Source organism: Sorex araneus, chromosome 1 (assembly GCF_027595985.1).
Source record: "Sorex araneus isolate mSorAra2 chromosome 1, mSorAra2.pri, whole genome shotgun sequence".
In the NCBI taxonomy this organism is placed as follows: Eukaryota; Metazoa; Chordata; class Mammalia; order Eulipotyphla; family Soricidae; genus Sorex; species Sorex araneus.
Window position 1 is genome coordinate 232,732,500 of NC_073302.1, and position 19,869 is coordinate 232,752,368.

The 19,869-nt window shown below is 41.8% G+C and overlaps 1 protein-coding gene across 1 annotated transcript; it reads right to left on the bottom strand.

Annotated features, from left to right (window-relative positions):
• Nucleotides 1-727: 727 nt before the first annotated feature.
• On the bottom strand, nt 728-17,484 carry CCNA1 (cyclin A1). The gene is made up of 8 exons (XM_004604523.2): nt 17,311-17,484; nt 6,189-6,435; nt 5,883-6,007; nt 5,054-5,277; nt 3,626-3,830; nt 2,491-2,604; nt 1,270-1,403; nt 728-969 (listed from the first exon to the last, which is right to left on the bottom strand). The coding sequence occupies exons 1-8, from the start codon at nt 17,476-17,478 to the stop codon at nt 918-920; spliced, it is 1,269 nt and encodes a 422-aa protein (XP_004604580.2). The 5' UTR covers nt 17,479-17,484; the 3' UTR covers nt 728-917.
• Between the last annotated feature and the right edge of the window lie 2,385 nt (nt 17,485-19,869).

Sequence of the window (19,869 nt, forward strand, 5' to 3'; positions counted from 1 at the left end):
TCTGTTTTTTCTTTCTTTTCAAAAAAATAAAAGCCTCTCCACGTTATGTCTTGTAGAAAGCTATGGAAAAGGTCCATGTATGAATGCACAGTGAAGTGTAGCCTCATGAATAGTTTGACCTGAAACAAAGTTGAGCGTGACTGTATCCTGGAAAACACATGTTAGTGGTTAGCCTAATTGTTCTCAAGTCCCATCTTGTGGTGAAGTTTTGTTTTTACATACAAGTAAATCACTGCATCTTCTGAGGCTTGATATATACTTGACAGGCAATGAAATCAAAACTGGACAATTGACACATTTGTACCCCTTTACAAAATCCCATCCTATCCCAAGATGAGAATTAAATGTAAGTCAGTATTGAGAGGTACTTGGACAATTCAGTGTGCAACTCACTTAGTATGCTAGGGGGAAGCTAGAAGACAGAGCCTGTTTATGTTCCTTTAGTAATATGCTTAAGCCTGGAAGATTTACGGCTCATCAATTCTTTGAAGAGCTAAGAAAAAGGAGGTCTTAGGAAGTCTCAGGGTAGTCATTTACCAAACATGAAAATACTTGGATTCCTCAGAACACTCAATCCTACACATGCCAGATTTATAAAAACCAACTTATAAGTATGCTTGAAATAGAGATGACATTTATAATGTTCAACTAGAATTTCAGGCAAGTGTATCAATCATGTTAATTAGCAAATAAGCCTAGCACATGATCATAAGATAAGTTGTTTATTCTTTTTAAAAAAACACTAGATTATATTACAAGCTACTAAAGGTTAGAGAACCTAAATACACTTATATTGTTTTAATGTTTAATCTATTTTGTAGCACTACAGCTTGGCTTAAACTGCAGACACCTATAAAAATAAAGACCACTTCTGTTGATCTGGAGGGTTGGTTCTGAAAGAGCTTCAATTCTGAAATTTATTGTAGAGGAAGAATGGCAGGTGGTTCCATAAGAGATACGTGCATGTACCTAAAAGGAGACACAAAGCAAGTTCAATACAAGCTAATTTTTTCATTTTTGTAAAAGCACAGGCCACAGAAAATATCCAAGTAGTTTCAATGGGATAAGGAAGAAAGTGAGTTGAGTAGTTACTACAAACGGACAAATTAGAATCTTAGCTGTTCTAAATTCATTTTCTTAACTTCACAGGAAATTTTACTTTTCAGATTAGTGCCAGGTACACAATTTCTCTATTTTTAATTCTGACATTACTACAGCCTATTATAGTTTGAAAATGTAAGCCTACATAAGAAAATTTTGAGAACTTACTTTGAAGCTTTATATTTCTCCCTAATTGCTTGCTGAGGCCGATGTGGGATATCAAGGAAGGCTTTATGTAACTCACTCAAGCAAGGCACAATTTCACTTAATGAATAGCCTGTAAATGCAGCAAGGGTTTCTGGCTAATTAAGACAAAAGGGAAGACAAGGACATAACATCATAAGATACTAAAAATCTGAGAACTGTGAAATAAAGAGAAAATTTATCACCAAGTCTTCACATTCATCTCAAATAAAAACTCATACTCTCCCTTCAGAGGTTTTAGAAATAAACTACATTAAAATGAACAGAGTTCTAAATTTGCTCATATTGCATATTTATAATTTGGGGACACTTTACTTACCTGCTCCCTCATGGGCAGAATTTTTACAGGTCTACAGAGCCCCTACTTATTAGAGCTGAACACTCTATTTACCCAGACTATGGAAAATTCTTAGCCAGAAGCAGAATAAGGTATTCTTAGAAAATGAAAGTAATAAAAAATAACTGCTCTTTTCAGTACAAAATCTATCCTTAAAAAGTACTTCTAGGATTTGAGAGTTAGTGAGGTGTTTACCATCCCTGGTTCAATTGGAACACTGCATATGGTCCCTTGAGCACCTCCAGGACTGATCCCTGAGCACAGAGCCAGGAGTAACCCCTAAGCACTGCTGGGTGTAGCCCAAGTCACCCTCCCACCCCCTCCCCACTTCTACCACCCTCTATCAAAAGAAAAACATTCTGAGTCTAAGGAACTGTTTCCAAACTTGCCCGATTTTCTGGCCAAGAGGTAATGCTAACTGCCTATTCCCTTAAAAGACTGGAGCATCCATTTGGCCATCCTACCTGCACCTGGGTTGTTTTCCATGGAAGGAAAAAGTCAGTAGTTTTTTCTTTGAGTGCATGAGCTATCATGACAAGGATCCTCCTTGTGTGATAGTAGGCAGTTTGGGGACACTTTATTTACGTATGAGTTTGTGCTTCTGCAGAGTAAGAATGCAAATGCCATCTCCTAAACATCCCATAATCTCTTCCCCCAATAGATTAAGGCTTTTGAGATGAAGCCATGAAGGCTGACTGGCAAGACTAGACTTGGTTGCTTGCTGTCTGCTAGCAAGACAACAAATTTCTCATGAAACAGAAAAGACAAGCCCATTATACGCCTTTGGAGTCATTGAACAGATTTTAGGGAGACCTTCAATTTCATTTTGAAACTAGTTAGACTCTTACCCAGAAGTGTCTGTTCACAGTATAGTTAGCCAGACAATATGCTGCAGCAGCTATCAGTGAAGGAAGGTATTTCAAAAATGGGTCAGCTTCAAGTAGACTCAGTTCCGCTACATACTGAATACAAAAGACAAAATATCACAGGTTAGAAAACTGACTTGGGTGACAAGTAAACCTAGACATGCTAAAGGAACAATTCCAAGCTATAATGAGTGATAAGCACAGCAATAGATAATCAAAATTATTCATCAGTTTAATAACTTGTATACCCATCCATGAGAATAATATTTATGCTGTAATAAGTTTCATTTCACAAGTACTTATATTTTCCATACAGTACATGTATATATAATGGGTTAGTTTCTGACACTAGCTGTTTTATACCTGTCTGATAAAATAGCATTGATGTAATGATTGGAATGGGAACAGAGCCTTTATCCAAAAGGCAAAAAATATGATATTAAACTACTAATTTATTAAGCAGATGCACAAAGTTGAAAAACCTTAACAGTGCCTGAAGGAACTTTTCAGATGGAGAAACATAATGGAGAATTTAGAGAGATATCCTTAATTGTGTTTGAATAACATAAGATACCAAATATCCTTGATCATAATAGTTGGAAATCAACTTTTCTAAAACAGTATTTGGTGTCTGCGACAAAAACTTAGTGACTTCAAATGAGCAAATAATACTTTATTATGTAATATACCAGGATAACATTAGAGTCTAATTAAAGTATATTTATTTTTTCCCATGCTATAAATCTAAGATTTTATATATACACATTGCTTGTATGTGGTCTATATCAAAAAAGGTTTCCAAGTTTAAATTTAAAAGTTAGTTGATTAGTCAACCTATGTCTGCCAAATGCAATCAATCAAAATGTTACTAGGAGTTGAGTTCTTAAAATTAGCTCTTTTCCTTTGCTAAAAGCTTTTTGGTGCTCAAGGGAAGAAAGAAGGAAGGAAGGAAGGAAGGAAGGAAGGAAGGAAGGAAGGAAGGAAGGAAGGAAGGAAGGAAGGAAGGAAGGAAGGAAGGAAGGAAGGAAGGAAGGAAGGAAGGAAGGAAGGAAGGAAGGAAGGAAGGAAGGAAGGAAGGAAGGAAGGAAGGAAGGAAGGAAGGAACCAGGGGGCTCACCTTGGCCATATTCTCAGTTCTGACACACACCTCCTGCTTCCTTAAGTATTGAAGGAGAAACTGGTTGGTTGTTGGCACTGTCAGATCAAAAGCTAGGACTTTCAGGAGCAGGTGTTCCATTCTTAACAGTTGTCGTTTTGTGTAAGTATCATCGGTGATGTACACAAACTCATCTACTTCCGGTGGATATATCTCTTCATATTTCCTGTGGAAGAGTTTTGGGAAATACACCTTGGAATTTGGTGACTCTCCTTCCTGTGATGACATAACATGCCTTTCCTACAGCCCTTTTATACTCTTTCCTTTGAACCCACATGGCCACATAAGTAGCACTGAAAAGCTCAGGGCTGTAAAGATATCACTACCTTGTTTCCAGAAAAGGAAACAAGAATTACAAGAATATATTGTTTTCTTACTACTAATAGTGGGAACAGAAATCATTCTCATTGGGGATTTTCAGCTTTGATCTCTGATACTCACTACTTACAATGAATGACAGATAGACAAGTAAATTCCTCTTAATTCTATAGCTCTCAAACCATCTTTGTGGAAAAGATGAATGTTATATTGAACACAATGATATAAAATAATATTAGGCTTTATAATTATTTGTTTAGCTTTATCTATTAATTGGAAAATGATTCTAACATATACTAGAGAAAGGTAAGTATAAAATTTCACTATTACCACTAATTTTCTTTCTTGTTTATAACTTTCTGGAGGGGAATTTTAGCAGGGTTTCAGGTATTAATAACTAAGTTTACTGAGACCAGGGAAGCAAAAAGAAAATTACCACAATCCAACAGGTGACTAAATTAAAAACAGCTCAGACACAAACTAACTCTCTTACAAGACACTGATAATAGCCAGCTAAAATAAAAGTTTATTCACTGAATTGTGTTTTTTAGATCACGAAGATAGTTTTTATTTGGGCTGTGCTCAGGGATGACTCCTGGATCTGTGCTTAGGGATGACTCCTGGAGGTGTTTGGGGAACTGTAACAGGTGCCATGGATTGAAGCATGTTGGCCATGTGCAAGGAAAGTGACCTATGCACTGTACTATCACTCTGGCTCGTGAAGATAGCTTTTTATATAACCAAAATATCTTTCTAAGAGAACTTTTATTCATATTATAATACAGTCCAAGGACCACACTGGAAAACACTTCAATGGAACATTGTTTTGGAGCTGAAAATTGCCTTAGTCATAATATTTGACTTGATGCTATACGTTGTCAATTTTGCATAGTGAACATGTGGTAAGATTCAGTGGCTCTATAGATATTATAAAAGATGATGCTCTTTTACCAAAAAGCATGACTACATTTTAATTACCAACCATTGCCATTTCTTTAATAAATGGAAAAGAAAATCAAGTATTTGGACAGGCTCCAGTTTCTCCTGTATTCAAACTGAAATAATACTTACGAAGCCAGAAGGATGGCTGCAGTTCCCACAAGCTGCAGTTTTCCTCTCAGCACAGACATGCATGAAAGAAACCTGTCCAGGAAGTTCACTGCCAGATAGAGGGTTTCAGCGCGAAGCTTATATTCTTCACCCACTTCAACCAGCCAATCCACCAGGATTGTTCTCATCCCTTCTGTAATGTCTGGCTGTTTCCTCATGTAGTGTGCTTTGGGCCTATGTCTTATCTGTTTGGGTAAAGAGTTGTGGTTGTTGAGATGGAAAGGCATCTTTATTAAATAATGCATTAAAACAATAGATATACTTTAGGTATGTATCATAGTAAACCCACATTTATATACCAAAGTAATTTCACCACTAAGCAGCAAGTATTATCCTTCACCTTAAAATTGACCCTTTTGCCCAAAGATTCTGATATTTAAATAGCTGCTATATCAGAAAGATTATTCCATAGTACAGCTGCTATCTTTAAAAATTTCAAGAGCAGAGGTTAAGAGAAAACTAAAAATTAACCAATCAATAAATATTTACCATGACAAGGAATAAAGTACGAAACTATGCCACTTTAATACAAGTAAGCAACAAATAAAGGAGAGAAAGGGAGCAACAAAATGCTTTCATTCTAAGGAGGGCAATCATATGCATAACCTTGAGTCATATACAAATAACCTATGCAACTGCTACTCACCCACCAACTATTATTTTTCATGGCTGTACTTTTATTGGTATGTCTTAAGGTGATTCACAAGTTGTTTTGGCCACAAGTTTAGAACTATCTTAATATTAAGCACTTGAGGAGCTAGAAATGGAAGAAGAAGCTGGAAAAACTCACTTCGGCTTCTCGAAGGTACTGATGTATTTCTTCAGCATATTCAGTCACATTTATTACATCTGTACTAGAATCTGATGTGTCTTCAGACTGGGAATGGAGCGATGAATCTACCAGCATAGGGGAAACTGCAGGGGTTCAATATGATCAGATAAGACATTTCATTGAAAAACTCACCCCATCCAATAATTTTCATAGGCAGTTGTGAAAACAGACGTCACTTTATGGTTTCCTCTTCCTAGTTATTCATAACTGAATACGAGTCAATTAGGAACACAAGGTACAATCACCATAGGTGAATCAGATTACCTGTACTAAAATCCAGCAGGAAGTGAAGGTCTGACTTGAGTGTACTTGTGTCTACTTCATACACATCTTCAAAAGCCATCCCCTCTCTTCCTGTGCAGCTGTCTCTTTCCACCTGCTCTGACTCAGCCATATGGATATCAAATCCCTGTTTGGCTGGCACATGGACCGCACAGTCAGAGAGCGCTTTTTTTCCAGCTGGAGGGAAGACATTTTCCGATCCAGAGAAACACCTGATCGTTGTGATTCCCTAGAAGAGGATTAAGGTTCTTGTTAGACGCAATGCCAAAAAGCATCCATGTGGCTGAATACAGTAGGCTGGGAAGATAAAAAGATTCTTGAATTATCTTTGCTTAGAATTTAATTTCAGAAAAGGAAGCTCTTAAAGCATGACTTCTCCCTTATCTTAGTCTATGGTTGACATTTGGGGGAAAGAGCTGCCTAATATTTGACATCTTCTACTCATGTATTATCAAAGGGAACTCACACTATGGAAAAAAATAAAAAGACTTTGACTCTCCTCCAAAATGAACTAGGAACTGTGTGTGTTGTGTGTTTGTGTGTGCGTGTGTGTGTATGAGACTGTACATTAGGTTTTATGCTTTTATACTTGTAGAACTTCAGGATTTCATAGGTGTCTGGAAAAGCTCTTAACACTTGCTCCTACAGTCCCCTTTTATAGTTAGTCATTTAGATACATGATAATTTTGGAAATTCTTACTACTAAATTCTTATAGAATGGAATTATCCTTGTGGAAATCTTATAGTCGTTCTCCCTTTCCTTTTTCCTATAATTTTAACAATGGGATGTGTGTGTGTATGTGTGTGTGTGTGTGTGTGTGTGTGTGTGTGTGCGCGCGCGCATGCGCGCGCAAAAAATGAGATATGCTGCTGGGTGGCCTTAAGGTCTGCTGGACTAGGCAGGTGGGTAGGCTTTGGGAATTTGTACTAACCTAGTGTAAATGTTACTACTTTAATACTACATTAGAATTCTTATTTAGTCTTGGCACTTATGGTAGAGCCTACTTTGAAGTTAGTTATGTGGCTTCATAATAGAAAATAAATGTCCTTATGGTTGTACTCGGATACCAATACAGAATATAAATAGTTAAAATTGCAAGAAACTATAACAAGATACCCAGGACTCCAAGTTACCATCAACTTTGACCTTTGCTAAGTAGAAATACACAAATGGGTTGAGACATAGATTCATTATAAAAATACTTATGGAGCATCTATAATGTGCCAGACTCTGGATCCAGTTAGTAGTGAATAAAACACTTATAAAGAACTACCATCATAGAATTTATATTCTAGTTGGGGCACTACAGAAAGAAAAGATAAAAAAAAACAACAACACCACATCAGATGGTGATAAGTGTTTGGGAGCAGAAAAATACAGGGAATGAAGAGTCATTTTCAATTTAAAAAGAATTGCGGCTGGAGTGATAGCACAGCAGGTAGGGCATTTGCCTTGCATGTGGCCAACCCAGGTTCGATTCTCAGCATCCCATATGGTCCCCCGAGCACTGCCAGGAATAATTCCTGAGTGCAGAGGAAGGAGCAACCCCTAAGCATCACTGGGTGTGACCCAAAAAGCAAAAAAAAAAAAAAGAATTACCAGGTAAGGCCCAAATGAAAAGGGCACAACTGAGCAGACATGAAAAAGGTAAAGGAGTAAGTCACACAGTTAGAGGAAGAAACTAGATTCTAGGCAGGAAGAAAGAGCAATGGTAAAAACCCTGAGAGATCAGAGTATGTTCTACAGACACATCAAGGCACATATTAGGCAGAATGAGTGAGTACTACAGAACCTAAGGACAGCAAGAAAGAGAAATCAGATATAGGTGAAGGTCTACCATCAGTCATTTAAAAACTGTAGTCTAGTCAGAGATAAGCAACCACTGGAGATGTCTGGACTAATAAGTGATCTAATCTGATTGATGTCTTTTTTTATTGTACTGAATCACCGTAAGATAGTTACAAGCTTTCATGTTTGGGTTACAATCACACAATGATCAAACACCCATTCCTCCACCAGTGCACATTCCCTACCACAAATGCCCCCGGTATACCCCCGTTCCCCACCCTCCCCCTGCCTCCATGGCAGATAATATTCCCCATACTCTCTCTCCACTTTTCAGTGTCTGTGCTGCAAGCCATAATGCCCAAAAGTAGAGAGTATCGGGAACACTGTCTGATTGATGTCTTGAAAAAGACTTGACATGTGAAAACTTTCTTAAATATATATTGTGTGTCAAATACACAACTGAGGGACCAAAGAAATAGCACAACAGGTAGGGTGCTTGCCTGCATACAGCTGTCCCAGGTTTGATCTCCACACCAAATATGCTCCCTGAGCACAGAGCTAGGAGTAAGCCCAGAATAATATTGAGTGTGGCCCCCAAAACCAAAAATAATAATGAGACATAATTGATTCAGATGGTTATTTGATTTATTTTCTCTAGTTTGGCTAAACTCAGATCACATTCATGATATGCTTTTGTGCACTGGGCACTTGCAGTGTTTCAGGTCTTGGCTACTGTAAGCAGAGCAGCACTGAACACAGGTGTGCGTTAACTGTCCTTCTGAATTAAGGTTTTACACCTACGGACCAGATTCAACAAACAGGAGCCACTGTTAAATACAAGAAACGTGGAGGGATGGTATAATAGTAATAAAAGGTCCTTAATTCCCTTCAATTTCATCCTCTCCCTGACTTTCAGATAAAAGATATTATCTCAGAATTAACAGCATGGGTTAATTATTAAGAAGCTTTACTCAGGTGCGGCCGCACAACATCTCAAACTCTACACCACTGATATACCAGAGTACCATATCACACTGGATGGGATGTAAAACAGAAGGCAACCAATCTCGATTAAGAAAATAATAACACTCACACAGGTTTAACCTGTAACAACACGTTAGTAATCTCTTATATAAGGGCTTAATGGCTCAGGGTGAGATACAACAATCTTCACACACTTTCTTCTAAGGAAATCTTTTTTGATCACTTTTAGCAAATTACTCATAACAAGTAACACAAAATAAATTAATTAGGACCTGCTATTGGGGCAGGTTTGGGTGGTAATTGGGGAAATTGGAAATAAAATATAGACATATTTTAAAATGTTTTTAGGCCAGAGAGATACAGAGGTTAAGGAGCTTGCCTTGCATGCGGCTGACCCTGGTTCATCCCTGGCACCACATAATGGTCTCCTGAGCAGAGAGCCAGGAGTAAGCCCTGAGCACCACCAATGCAAACCCCCCACCAAAAAAAATAAAAATAAAAAAGAGAGAAAGTTTTAAATAAAAGAATGAAAGAAAATTTAGAAAGCACAGAAGAATAAAAAAATGTATATCTGTAATTATATCATTCAAGGGGCTGGAGCAATAGCACAGGTAGGGCGTTTGTCTTGCATGAGGCCAACCCAGGTTTGATTCCTCTACCCCTCTCAGAGAGCCTGGCAAGTTACCGAGAGTATCTCGCCCGCACGGCAGAGCCTGGCAAACTACCTGTGGCATATTCGATATGCCAAAAACAGTAACAAAAAGTCTCACAATGGAGACATTATTGGTGCCTGCTCGAGCAAATCCATGAGCAACGGGATGACAGTGACAGCGATAGTGATATCTTGACAGCATCATCCAACCTGGTGTATAGGTATAGAGAGCAAGTGAAAAATAATTCTAAAACCTGCTAGTTCCAGAGCTGGAGAAAAAAATGGGTGTTAAGAATTATTGCTACATTAAAAAAAAAAGAATTATTGCTACATTGCCAAATAAGGCATCATTACAAAGAGTAGTAGTTTTTTATTGTGCTCAGGGCTTACTCCTGGCTCTGCACTCAGGGGTCACTCCTATGGCAAGAGTTTAAGATGTAAAAGAATGAATATATGTACTGTTGCTGGTTAAGCCCAGAAGAAGAAAATGGACAGAGTAGCTGGAAGCTCTTCTTGAAGAGGCCAGAGGGTATGTGTGTACTCCACATGATAAGAAGAGGGGCTAAGATCACATAAGAGCAGGGGCTGTTCAGTTACATAGGGAGCGGGTATGGTAGAGTATATGGAGCTTCTGTGAAACTCATATGGGAGTATATGGAAGTTCTTTTATGGTTGCGTCTTATATTTTAGGAAAATAGGGTGCCTAGTCATTAGTTGAGAGCAGGGGAGAGTGTCGGGGTCCTGGCCAGTAGATCCCGGCAAACTGGAGTATGATCCCCCAAGCCACCGGACTTACTCCCTATGGGAGAGGGAGTGGGAGGGGGAGAAGCCTCTGCCGAGCCCCTCTGCGCACCGCAGCCACCCCACTGCCGCCACCAAGAAAGAACCACGCAGAGTGGGGGAGAGTTGGAAGTCAAGCAACTCTCATTTTATTAGCTCTCACACACTGATATTTATACAGAATTTTTAGGGCGGGTTGGATATTATGAACACCTGGTTATCAACTCTTGTCATATACACTTTGCTGGGCCCTTTACAGATGTTAGCTAATTATTTATGTTTCCCGCTTCTCAAGGTCAGGTATGTTGGTGACTTTCAGGTTTCATCCCATTATCTCCTCAACCAGGGCGCCCTTCTGGGTGGAGTGCTGGCACAGGGACTTAGGCCCTGCTCTAAGGGCAGGGAATTTGGCCAGGGTCTTAGGCTGGCTGTTGAGACCCCAACAGGAAAGGTGGGAGTTTGGGAAGATTAAAGACAGGAAAGTATAAAACTGATTTTCTAAGAAATTGGTAGGAAATTAGAGCAGACAGCTTAAGAGGCAAGGCTGGGTAACAGAAGAGGTGAGTGAAAGACAGAGCAACTCGGCACAGTGGACTCCAGGATGTAGGCAGTTCCCAATTAGGGCCTCAAGCTACAAGGACCTAATACCTGAAGTCACAGGTCAGAGGACCCATGGGAATGCCTTCACAAGCAACATAATAATATCTGGGGATTTCAACACTGGTCTGCCACCTCAATAGATCAACCAGACTAAACAGTACATATATGTATATATACTGTTTTTTACATATTTATATGTAAACTTTTCATTCCCCAAAATCTGAATACACATTTTTCCCCAACAGACACGGGACCATGGGACATTCTCCAAGATAGACCACATGCTGGTTCATAAAACATACTTTCATAAAATTAAGAGGATAGAAACCATGATGCACTGAAAACAGAAGTGAATCAGACCCAGAAATAGAGAATCAAATAAAACACCTGGAAATTAAACAGCTCATTACTGAATAACCAGTGCTTAGAGAGGAAATCAAAGAGGAAATAAAAAGATTCCTGGAAACAAATGAGAATAAAGACATGAGCTACCAGAACTTGTGGGACACAGGAAAAGCAGTGTTAAGAGGAAAGTTTATAGCTCTGCAAGCATTCATCAGGAAGGAAGAGCCCACATAAATCATTTCACCTCAGAGCTTAAGATCTTGGAAAATGACCAACTAAAGGAGCCCAAACCAGGCAGGAGGAAGGAAATAATAAAACTTAGAGCAGAAATTAATGAGCTGGAAGGCTAAAAAACAATCCAAAAGATCAATGAAACTAAGAGCTGGTTCTTTAAGAAAATAAACAAGATCTAGAAACCACTAGCAAGACTCACAAAGGGAAAGAGAACCCTAATAAACAGAGTCCAAAATGAAAGGGGAGGCATCACAACAGAATCCATAGAAATTCAAAGGATCATGAGAGATTACTTTGAGAATCTTTTTGCCACAAAACAAGACAAACTTAAAGAAATGAATAAATTTCTGGATTCCTATAGATTCCTATAGACTTTTGGTATCAGACAAACATCACATAAAAAGAGAATTATAGGCCAATATCCTTGATAATCCCTGCCAGAGCCTGGCAAACTGTACGTGGCATAGTCGATATGCCAAAGACAGTAACAAGTCTCACAATGGAGATGTTACTGGTGCCCGCTCGAGCAAACCGATGAGCAACAGGATGACAGTGATGCAGTGAATCCTTGATAAATACAAATGCAAAGATCCTCAACAAAATGTTAGCTAATAGAACCCAACGACTCCTCAAAAAGATCATACACCTGGCCAAGTAGGATTCATCCGGGGGAAGCAAAGATAGTTTAACACTCCCACATCAATCAACATAATATACCATGTCAATAAAAGAAAAGATAAAAACCATATGATCCTATCAATAGATGCATAGAAAGCATTTGACAAGATCCAGCACCCATTTATGATAAAAACTCTCAACAAAATGGCAATTAAAGGAACTTTTCTCAATATAACCAAAGCCATCTACCACAAGCCCACAGCAAGCATTAGTCTCAATGGGGAGAAACTAATAGCCTTTCCTCTAAGATTGGGGACAAGACAAGGTTGCCCACACTACCACTACTACTCAATATAGTACTGGAAGTACTTGACATAGAAGTTAGGCAAGAAAAAGATATCAAAGGGCATCCAGATAAAAAAGAAAGAAGTCAAGCTATCACTGTTTGCAGAAAACATGATACTATACTTAGAAAATCTTCTCCACATAAAAGGTCTTAGAAACAATAGGTTTGTATAGTAAAGTGGCAGGCTACAAAATCAGTACCCAAAAGTCCACAGCTTTCCTATATACAAATAATGAAAGAGAAGAAACCGCTATTTTTAAAAATCCCATTCACAATTGTGCCTCAGAAAATCAAGTACCTCAGAATCAGTTTAACTAAAGAGGTAAAGAACCTATACTAAACACGACTGCAAGAAATAGAGGAAGACACTAGAAAAAGGAGACATTACCCCTGCTTGTGGATCAGGAAGATCAACATTGTCAAAATGGCAATATTCCCCAAAGCATTAAATAGATTCAATGTGGTCCCTATAAGGAAACCATGACATTTTTCAAAGAAATAGACTAAACACTCCTGAAATCTATATATTAAACAATAAACCCCCACGAATAGCTAAAGCAATCCTTAGGATAAAGAATTTGGGAGGCATCATCTTCCCCAATTTCAAACTGCACTATGAAGCAGTATTAATAAAAGCAGGATAGAGACAGACCCACAGACCAATGGGATAGAGTTGAATATCCTGACACACACCCTCAAATATATGATCACTTAATCCTTGATAGAGGATAAATAAATATGAAGTGAAGTAAGGAAAGTCTCTTCAACAAGTGTGCTGGGAAAATAGTACAGCAACATGCAAAAAACAAACAACAAAAAAACAAACCAACTTAGGCCTCTCTCTACTGCCAGGCACAAAAGTTAGAGATCAAAATGGATTAAAGACCTCAATAACAGACCTGAATCTGTAGCACTGTAGTCCCATTGTTCATCAATTTGCTCGAGCGGGCACCAGTAATATCTCCATTGTGAGACTTGTTGTTACTGTTTCGGCATATCGAATAACACCATGGAGGAAAACATAAGAAAACACTCTATGATTTTGAAGTTAAAGACATCTTTAAAGATGATGTCCAGTGTCCAAGCAGTGGAAGAAAAGATTAACAAATGAGACTACATTAAACTAAGAAACTTTGCACCTCAAGAAAAACAGTGATGAAATAGAGACAGCCCAGGGAATGGAAAAGTTATTTACTCATTACCCCTCAGATTAGGGTATATAAGGGTATTCAAGATATATAAGGCACTGGTAAAACTTTACAAGAAAAAACCTGCAATCCATTAAAAAAAAAAAAGGGATAAGAAATGAACAGAAACTTCCTCAAAAATTAAATACAAATGGCCAAAAGCTGCATAAAAAATGCCTTATGATGTTGATAATCATCAAGGAGATGCAAATCAAAACAACAATGATATATCATCTTATACCACAGAAACTGGCACACATCAAAAAGAAGAACCAGTGCTAGTGTGGATGTGGGTAGAAAGGGGCTCTCATTCATTGTTGGTGGGAATGCTGACTGATGCAGCTTTTTTAGAAAAGAACATGGGCAATTCTAAAAAATCTAGAAATTGAGTTTCCATATGTCCCAGCAATAACACTCCTGGGAATATACCCGGGGGTGCAAAAGCATAATAATAGAAATGACATCTGCACTTGTATGTTCACTGCAGCACTGTTCACAATAGCCAAGTTCTGGAAACAACCTGAGTGCCCCAGAATAGAAAACTGGTTCAAGAAACTATGGGGGGGCTGGAGTGATAGTACAGTGGGTAGGGCGTTTGCCTTGCATGTGGCCGACCTGGGTTCAATCCCTGGCATCCCATATGGTCCCCCGAGAACAGCCAGGAGTAATTCCTGAGTGCAGAGCCAGGACTTAACCCCTGAGCATCGCTGGGTGTGACCCAAAAAGCAAACAAAACAACAAAAAAAAAACAAATAAAAGGAAACTATGGTACATCTACACTATGAAACACTATGCAGCTATTAGGAAAGATGAAGTCATGACATTTGCTTATAAGTGGATGGACATGGAGAGTATCATGCTGAATGAAATGAGTCAGAAGGAGAGGGACAGACATAGAATGACTGTGCACATTTGTGGAGTATAGAATAACATCACATGAGGCTGACACATGTATGAGACTAACACCCAAGGACAGTAGAAACAAGGGCCAGGAGGATTGGTCCAAGCTTGGAAGCCTGCTTCAAGTGCTGGAGGGGAGAGCAGTTGGGATAGAGAAGGGGCCACTAGGACAATGAATGACAATGATGGTTTGATGATTGGAAGGGATTGCTCTGGATTGGGAGATGTGTGCTGCAAGTAGGTAAAGGACCAAACATGATGGCCTCTCCTCTCAGTATCTGTATTGCAAACCATAATGCCTAAAAGTTGTGGGGAGGAGAAAAAGAGAGGGGGGAGAGGGAAGAGAGAGAGAGAGAGAGAGAGAGAGAGAGAGAGAGAGAGAGAGAGAGAGAGACAGAGACAGAGACAGATAGATAGACAGACAGAGACAGAGACAGTGCCTGCCATAGAGGTAGGCTGGGGTTCAGGGTGGTGTGAGAGATACTGGGGAGATTAGTTGTGGGAAAGTACACTGGTGGAGGAATGGGTGTTGGAACACTGTACTACTGAAACCCCATCATAAAATCTTTGCAACTGTGTCTCTTAGGGTGATTCAATTTTAAAAAAAAATTTTTTTAAGTGGAACAGGTGAATGAATGGTTATGGTTTAAACTTGCCTATCTGCATTGATATAGACCTAACTGCCAATTTCTAAAACCCAGGTTTTTCACTTTAATAATAAAGAAGTAAATATATTAAACATTGTTAAAACCACCTTCATTTTTCTAAAGCTTTAGTAGGTCTTCTTGGTTATATACACATACCCCACCACTACATACCACCACACCCCAAACCTTTATCAGATGCCACATCAAAAGGCAAATGACTTTTACAGACAGTAGATGAGGGATCACTACTCTGGGGTTTCTAAACTCTACCCCAATTCTCCCGTACCCCTTTCTTAAATCTCTGTACTGTTTCTCTTCTCTCTCTCCCTGCCTTTGTCTTCCTCCTCCTCCTCCTCCTCCTCCTTCTCCTCCTCCTCCTCCTCCTTCTCCCCCCTTCCTCTTCCCCTTCCTCCTTCCTTACCCCACACCTTCCACCTCCTCTTCTTCCCTCTCTCAATTTTGGGCCACACCCAACAGTGTTCAGAGCTATCTCTTGGCTCTGTGATCAGGAGTCACTCCTGGAAGTGTTCAGGACAAACGTGGTGATGTGAGGGATCAAACCAGGGGCTGCTGCCTGCAAGGCACTTAAGTACCTTACCCACAGTGCTATCTCTGGTACTAAATCTCTCCATTTTCTTGTGTATATCAGGATACCTGGACTACCAATTTCGCTGGATAATTGCTGGTATCCTTTTATTACAGATGAGCAAAACAGGATTAAGGCTCAGTTCAGGATCAAATGTCATATTTAGGAAAGGTATTTTTCTTTTTTTTTTTTTTCTTTTCCCTTTTGTCTTTATTTTTTTTTTATGTTTTTTTTTAATTTATTTATTTTTAATTAGAGAATCGCCGTGAGGGTACAGTTACAGATTTATACACTTTTGTGCTTATACTTCCCTCATACAAAGTTTGGAACCCATCCCTTCACCAGTGCCCATTCTCCACCACCCGTAAGCCCAGTGTCCCTCCCACCCTCCCCAATCCCATCTCCCCCCCACCCCACCCTGCCACTGTGGCAAGGCATTCCCTTCTGTTTTCTCTCTCTAATTAGCTGTTGTGGTTTGCAATAAAGGTGTTGAGTGGCCGCTGTGCTCAGTCTCTAGCCCTCATTCAGCCCGCAACTCCCTTCCCCCACATGGCCTTCGACTACAATGTAGTTGGTGATCGCTTCTCTGAGTTGACCAAGGAAAGGTATTTTTCTATCTTAAAGTGAATTCTGAAGGATTCAAATCTCCACTTAAGTGTATGAAATTTGTTTTCAGTCTGTTAAAGGAGGTATCCACAGTCAATTTTGACTACTGATGTCAAGTATATATTTACCCAATAGCCCTTTTTCAGGACTGGGAAGATGTGAACTATCAAAACATTTTTTTTAAGCCTTCAGCTTATCTGGGCACAGTATAAGCACACTTTTTTGAAGTAATTAAATCTAGGAGGATCCCATGGAGAGCCCATCCTTATCTCCAATTAACATAGCAAAGGTTAAATATAGGATAACTTGCAACACAGCCTAGAGCAGTATGAAGCTGGCAGAATCCCAGTTCCTTTGTTAATTTGGAGGCATTCATGTTTTCTTTTAGTCCTGTACATGATTTGACATGCTTAATCCAAACAGTTCCTAGATAACTTTCTGTGAGACTGGGAAAGGAGCAAAGGAAAAATTATTCATCATTTCTAGCAGAAAGAGGACCCAACGAAGAGAGCTATATAGATTGAAATGTCCAGATTCCAGGGCTGAAATACTCAAGGGAGATTGTAAGCAAAGCTGCAAGAGAAACACCTAGGATCAAGACAGGAGAGCCCTTCTTTTTTGTTGTTTTGTCATTGTTTGTTTATGGGCCACACCCAACAGTGTTCAGGACAAACTTCTGACTCTGCCCTCAGAGGGGGCTCAGGGGACCACCCGGGATACCGAGGATCTAATCCAGGTAGGCTGTGTGCAAGGCAAGCACCCTGTCCCCTTTCTTCAACCCCAGCTGGAAAACCCTCATAAGCAGCCCTCCTCAGCTTCTCTGCCTTTACCTGGCCAAAGGTCCTCCTGTACTGCTGCCCATTCTCAGTTAGCACCCCTAGCACTGTTCTTTGTGGTGGATCTTGGCCGAGCTGAGCTCTAGTGAGCATCTGACCAGCATCGGGACCTCTTGACACTGGAGCCAGGACAACCCCACTCTTGGAGTTGCTACGATGCATAGCCTCCGTCTCCGCAAGCTGCAGCTACCAAGGAAGAAGAAACGGACAAATCCAAATCGGTTAGTCCCCTAACTCCGACCAGCTACTCCAAGGATGTGGGAATTCTCCCTAGTCCGGAGCGCATTAAACCACAACCATCTCAGCAATTAGGACTAAATGGGCATGATCCGGAACAGGACCCCAAACCATCAAAGCAGTTTTGACGGCCTGCAACCGTGATTAGATTCTCCTGAAGCTTTCTTCCAAGACCTGCCTAAGGTCTGGAAGCTGGAAAGAGGGCGAGACCTGAATAAACCTCAGAACCCAACCAGGGTACTAAGTGCCACGTTAGTTGAGGGTCTAAATCTACAAGCTCAACTCTCAGGAGTAGAAATGCTCAGCAGAAATACTCAGGTCCTCCCCCGCCTGCAAACAAGACCCCGGGATAAGTTCCTGGGAAAGCCTTTCTTTCAAGAGTCAAGCTGCGTGCTGCTCTGCGACTCTCTTCCAGCCCACACAGAAATGCCCCAAACCTGCTTGGCGCCCACCGCGGGCGTCGCTCCTGCCAGCGTTATATGTGCTTGTGTGTCCCGCAATAAGCAAGTGCACACGAGGATTGGGACTCCGGGGCGTCGGGAGGGGGCGGGGCGGGGGCGGGGCGGGAGGGACTGAGGTGCTAATTGGTTCCAGGCCGGCTCCAGCGGCCGCAGCCAGGGCGCTCAGCCTGGTGAGTTTCAAACCCCGCCCCCCCCACACCGCGTCTGTTGAATCGACCAATCAGCTGCGCGCCCGGGCCGCGCGGGGACCGTTTCCATGCCAACCGCCGCGGGCGGGCGTGGCCCGGGGGCCGCATCGCCATGGCGACCCCCTCACCTGACGTAGCCGAGGCCGACGCGCCGCGACTCCTGGGCGTTCAGGGCTCGGCGTGGCCAACAGGCGGCGCCTGCTCGGCGGCTCCCGCTTGGCCCTGCCCGGGCGTGCCGGGGTGGGCGGTGGCCGTGGGCACTCGCGCCCGGGCTGGCCGGCCCGCGTCCCGCGTCCCGCGAGGGAGGAAGGCGGCCCGGCCCGCGAAGGCCGGGACTCGGGCAGGGGCAGTTTCCGTGAACCCGTTCTCCCAACAGCCGCTAACTCCTCCCGCTAACGACTTTTCCGCGGCCCGCTCCTGAGAACCTTGGCTCGGGAGAGCGACGCGGGGCCCTCGGGGCTGCGTGGGCTGCGGAGTCCCGACCGCGCCGGCCCGAGGGCGCGGCTCGCTCCGGTCCCCGCCGCACACACCCACACTTCTCCCAGGGAGAAGCCGCGCTGGGGCCAGGGCCTCCCGTTCCATGGTGGCGGCGTGTCTCGGGTCCTGGAGCGGGGCCCCGGGGGTCCGGCTTCCGGTGCCTGTGACCCAGCAGGACAGGAACGGAGATTTGGGGCTTAGCGGGTCGGTGGTGCCCCCCGACCACGAGAGCGCCCACCCCCCACGAGTTCTGGCCACCACCGCTTGCAGGGGGTCCGGGAACGCCCGAGATAGTGGCCCAGGAAGAGGATAGAACGTAGGTGGCAGGGATGTGGCCTGGGACATTTGAGAGTGGACAGTGGTGAGGCTTAGAACAGGTGGCAGGGCAGGCGAAAGTTCCCGGAGTACGAGTTTTGGTCTGTGAGGGGTTAAGACGAGGGGGTGGGGGTGGGGTGGGAGGGGCGCTTAGAAGAGGACCACTGGTAGAGGTTGGGAGAGGAGGCACTGGCTATTTGGGAAGGAAAAAGGTCCTTGAATGCAAGGATAATGCCTGGGTACCTGCACAGGTGACAACCAGGGCTGGCAAGCTAGATGAAAGAGTCCTTGGCTTTATTGTTTTTATTCTTGTTTGTTTTGGGGCCCACATCTGGCAATGCTCAGAGGTTACTCCTGGCTCCACACTCAGGAATCACTTCTCAGGGTGCTTGGGGGATGGAACCATATGGGATGCTGAGGATCGAACCCGTCACCTACATGGAAGGCAAGTGCCCTCCCTGCCTGCTGTGCTATCTCTCCAGCCCCTGTATTATTTTTTAAATGTGCACACACACACATTGTAAAATGCTTCTACTTTTTGTTTTTAAACACACATCCTCAAATCTTTAAAGCTGACCTAATGGATAATCAAAGGACTACTTTAAGCAACAAATGGAATAGCTAATCCGATGTCACCCTTATCTTGTTTCTTGTGTTCCCGAGTCTAGATTTTCCCCAAGTCCCAAGTGTTTTTAAAGTTCTCGCCCAGTAAGCTAGGTATATGTTGTTTAACTGGTAAGCTTTATGATGGGAGAAAACAGCGTGACAATCAGTGCTGGACGCAAAAGCACAGAAACTGGTCTTGTTGGATATGGCACTGATGCCTGTGCATTTATCGTGGACTTATACTTACTTAGGGAAGCAGTCATCTCCAT

What these genes read in the sequence shown, in the direction of transcription:
- CCNA1 (XM_004604523.2), bottom strand. Translation starts at nt 17,478, where the DNA reads ATGCATCGTAGCAACTCCAAGAGTGGGGTTGTCCTGGCTCCAGTGTCA. An exon ending in GCAGCCATCCTTCTGGCTTC is followed by an intron (nt 3,831 to 5,053) that starts GTAAGTATTATT and finishes ACTCTTCCACAG; the next exon opens with GAAATATGAAGAGATATATC. An exon ending in CTGTGAACAGACACTTCTGG is followed by an intron (nt 1,404 to 2,490) that starts GTAAGAGTCTAA and finishes TGTCTTAATTAG; the next exon opens with CCAGAAACCCTTGCTGCATT.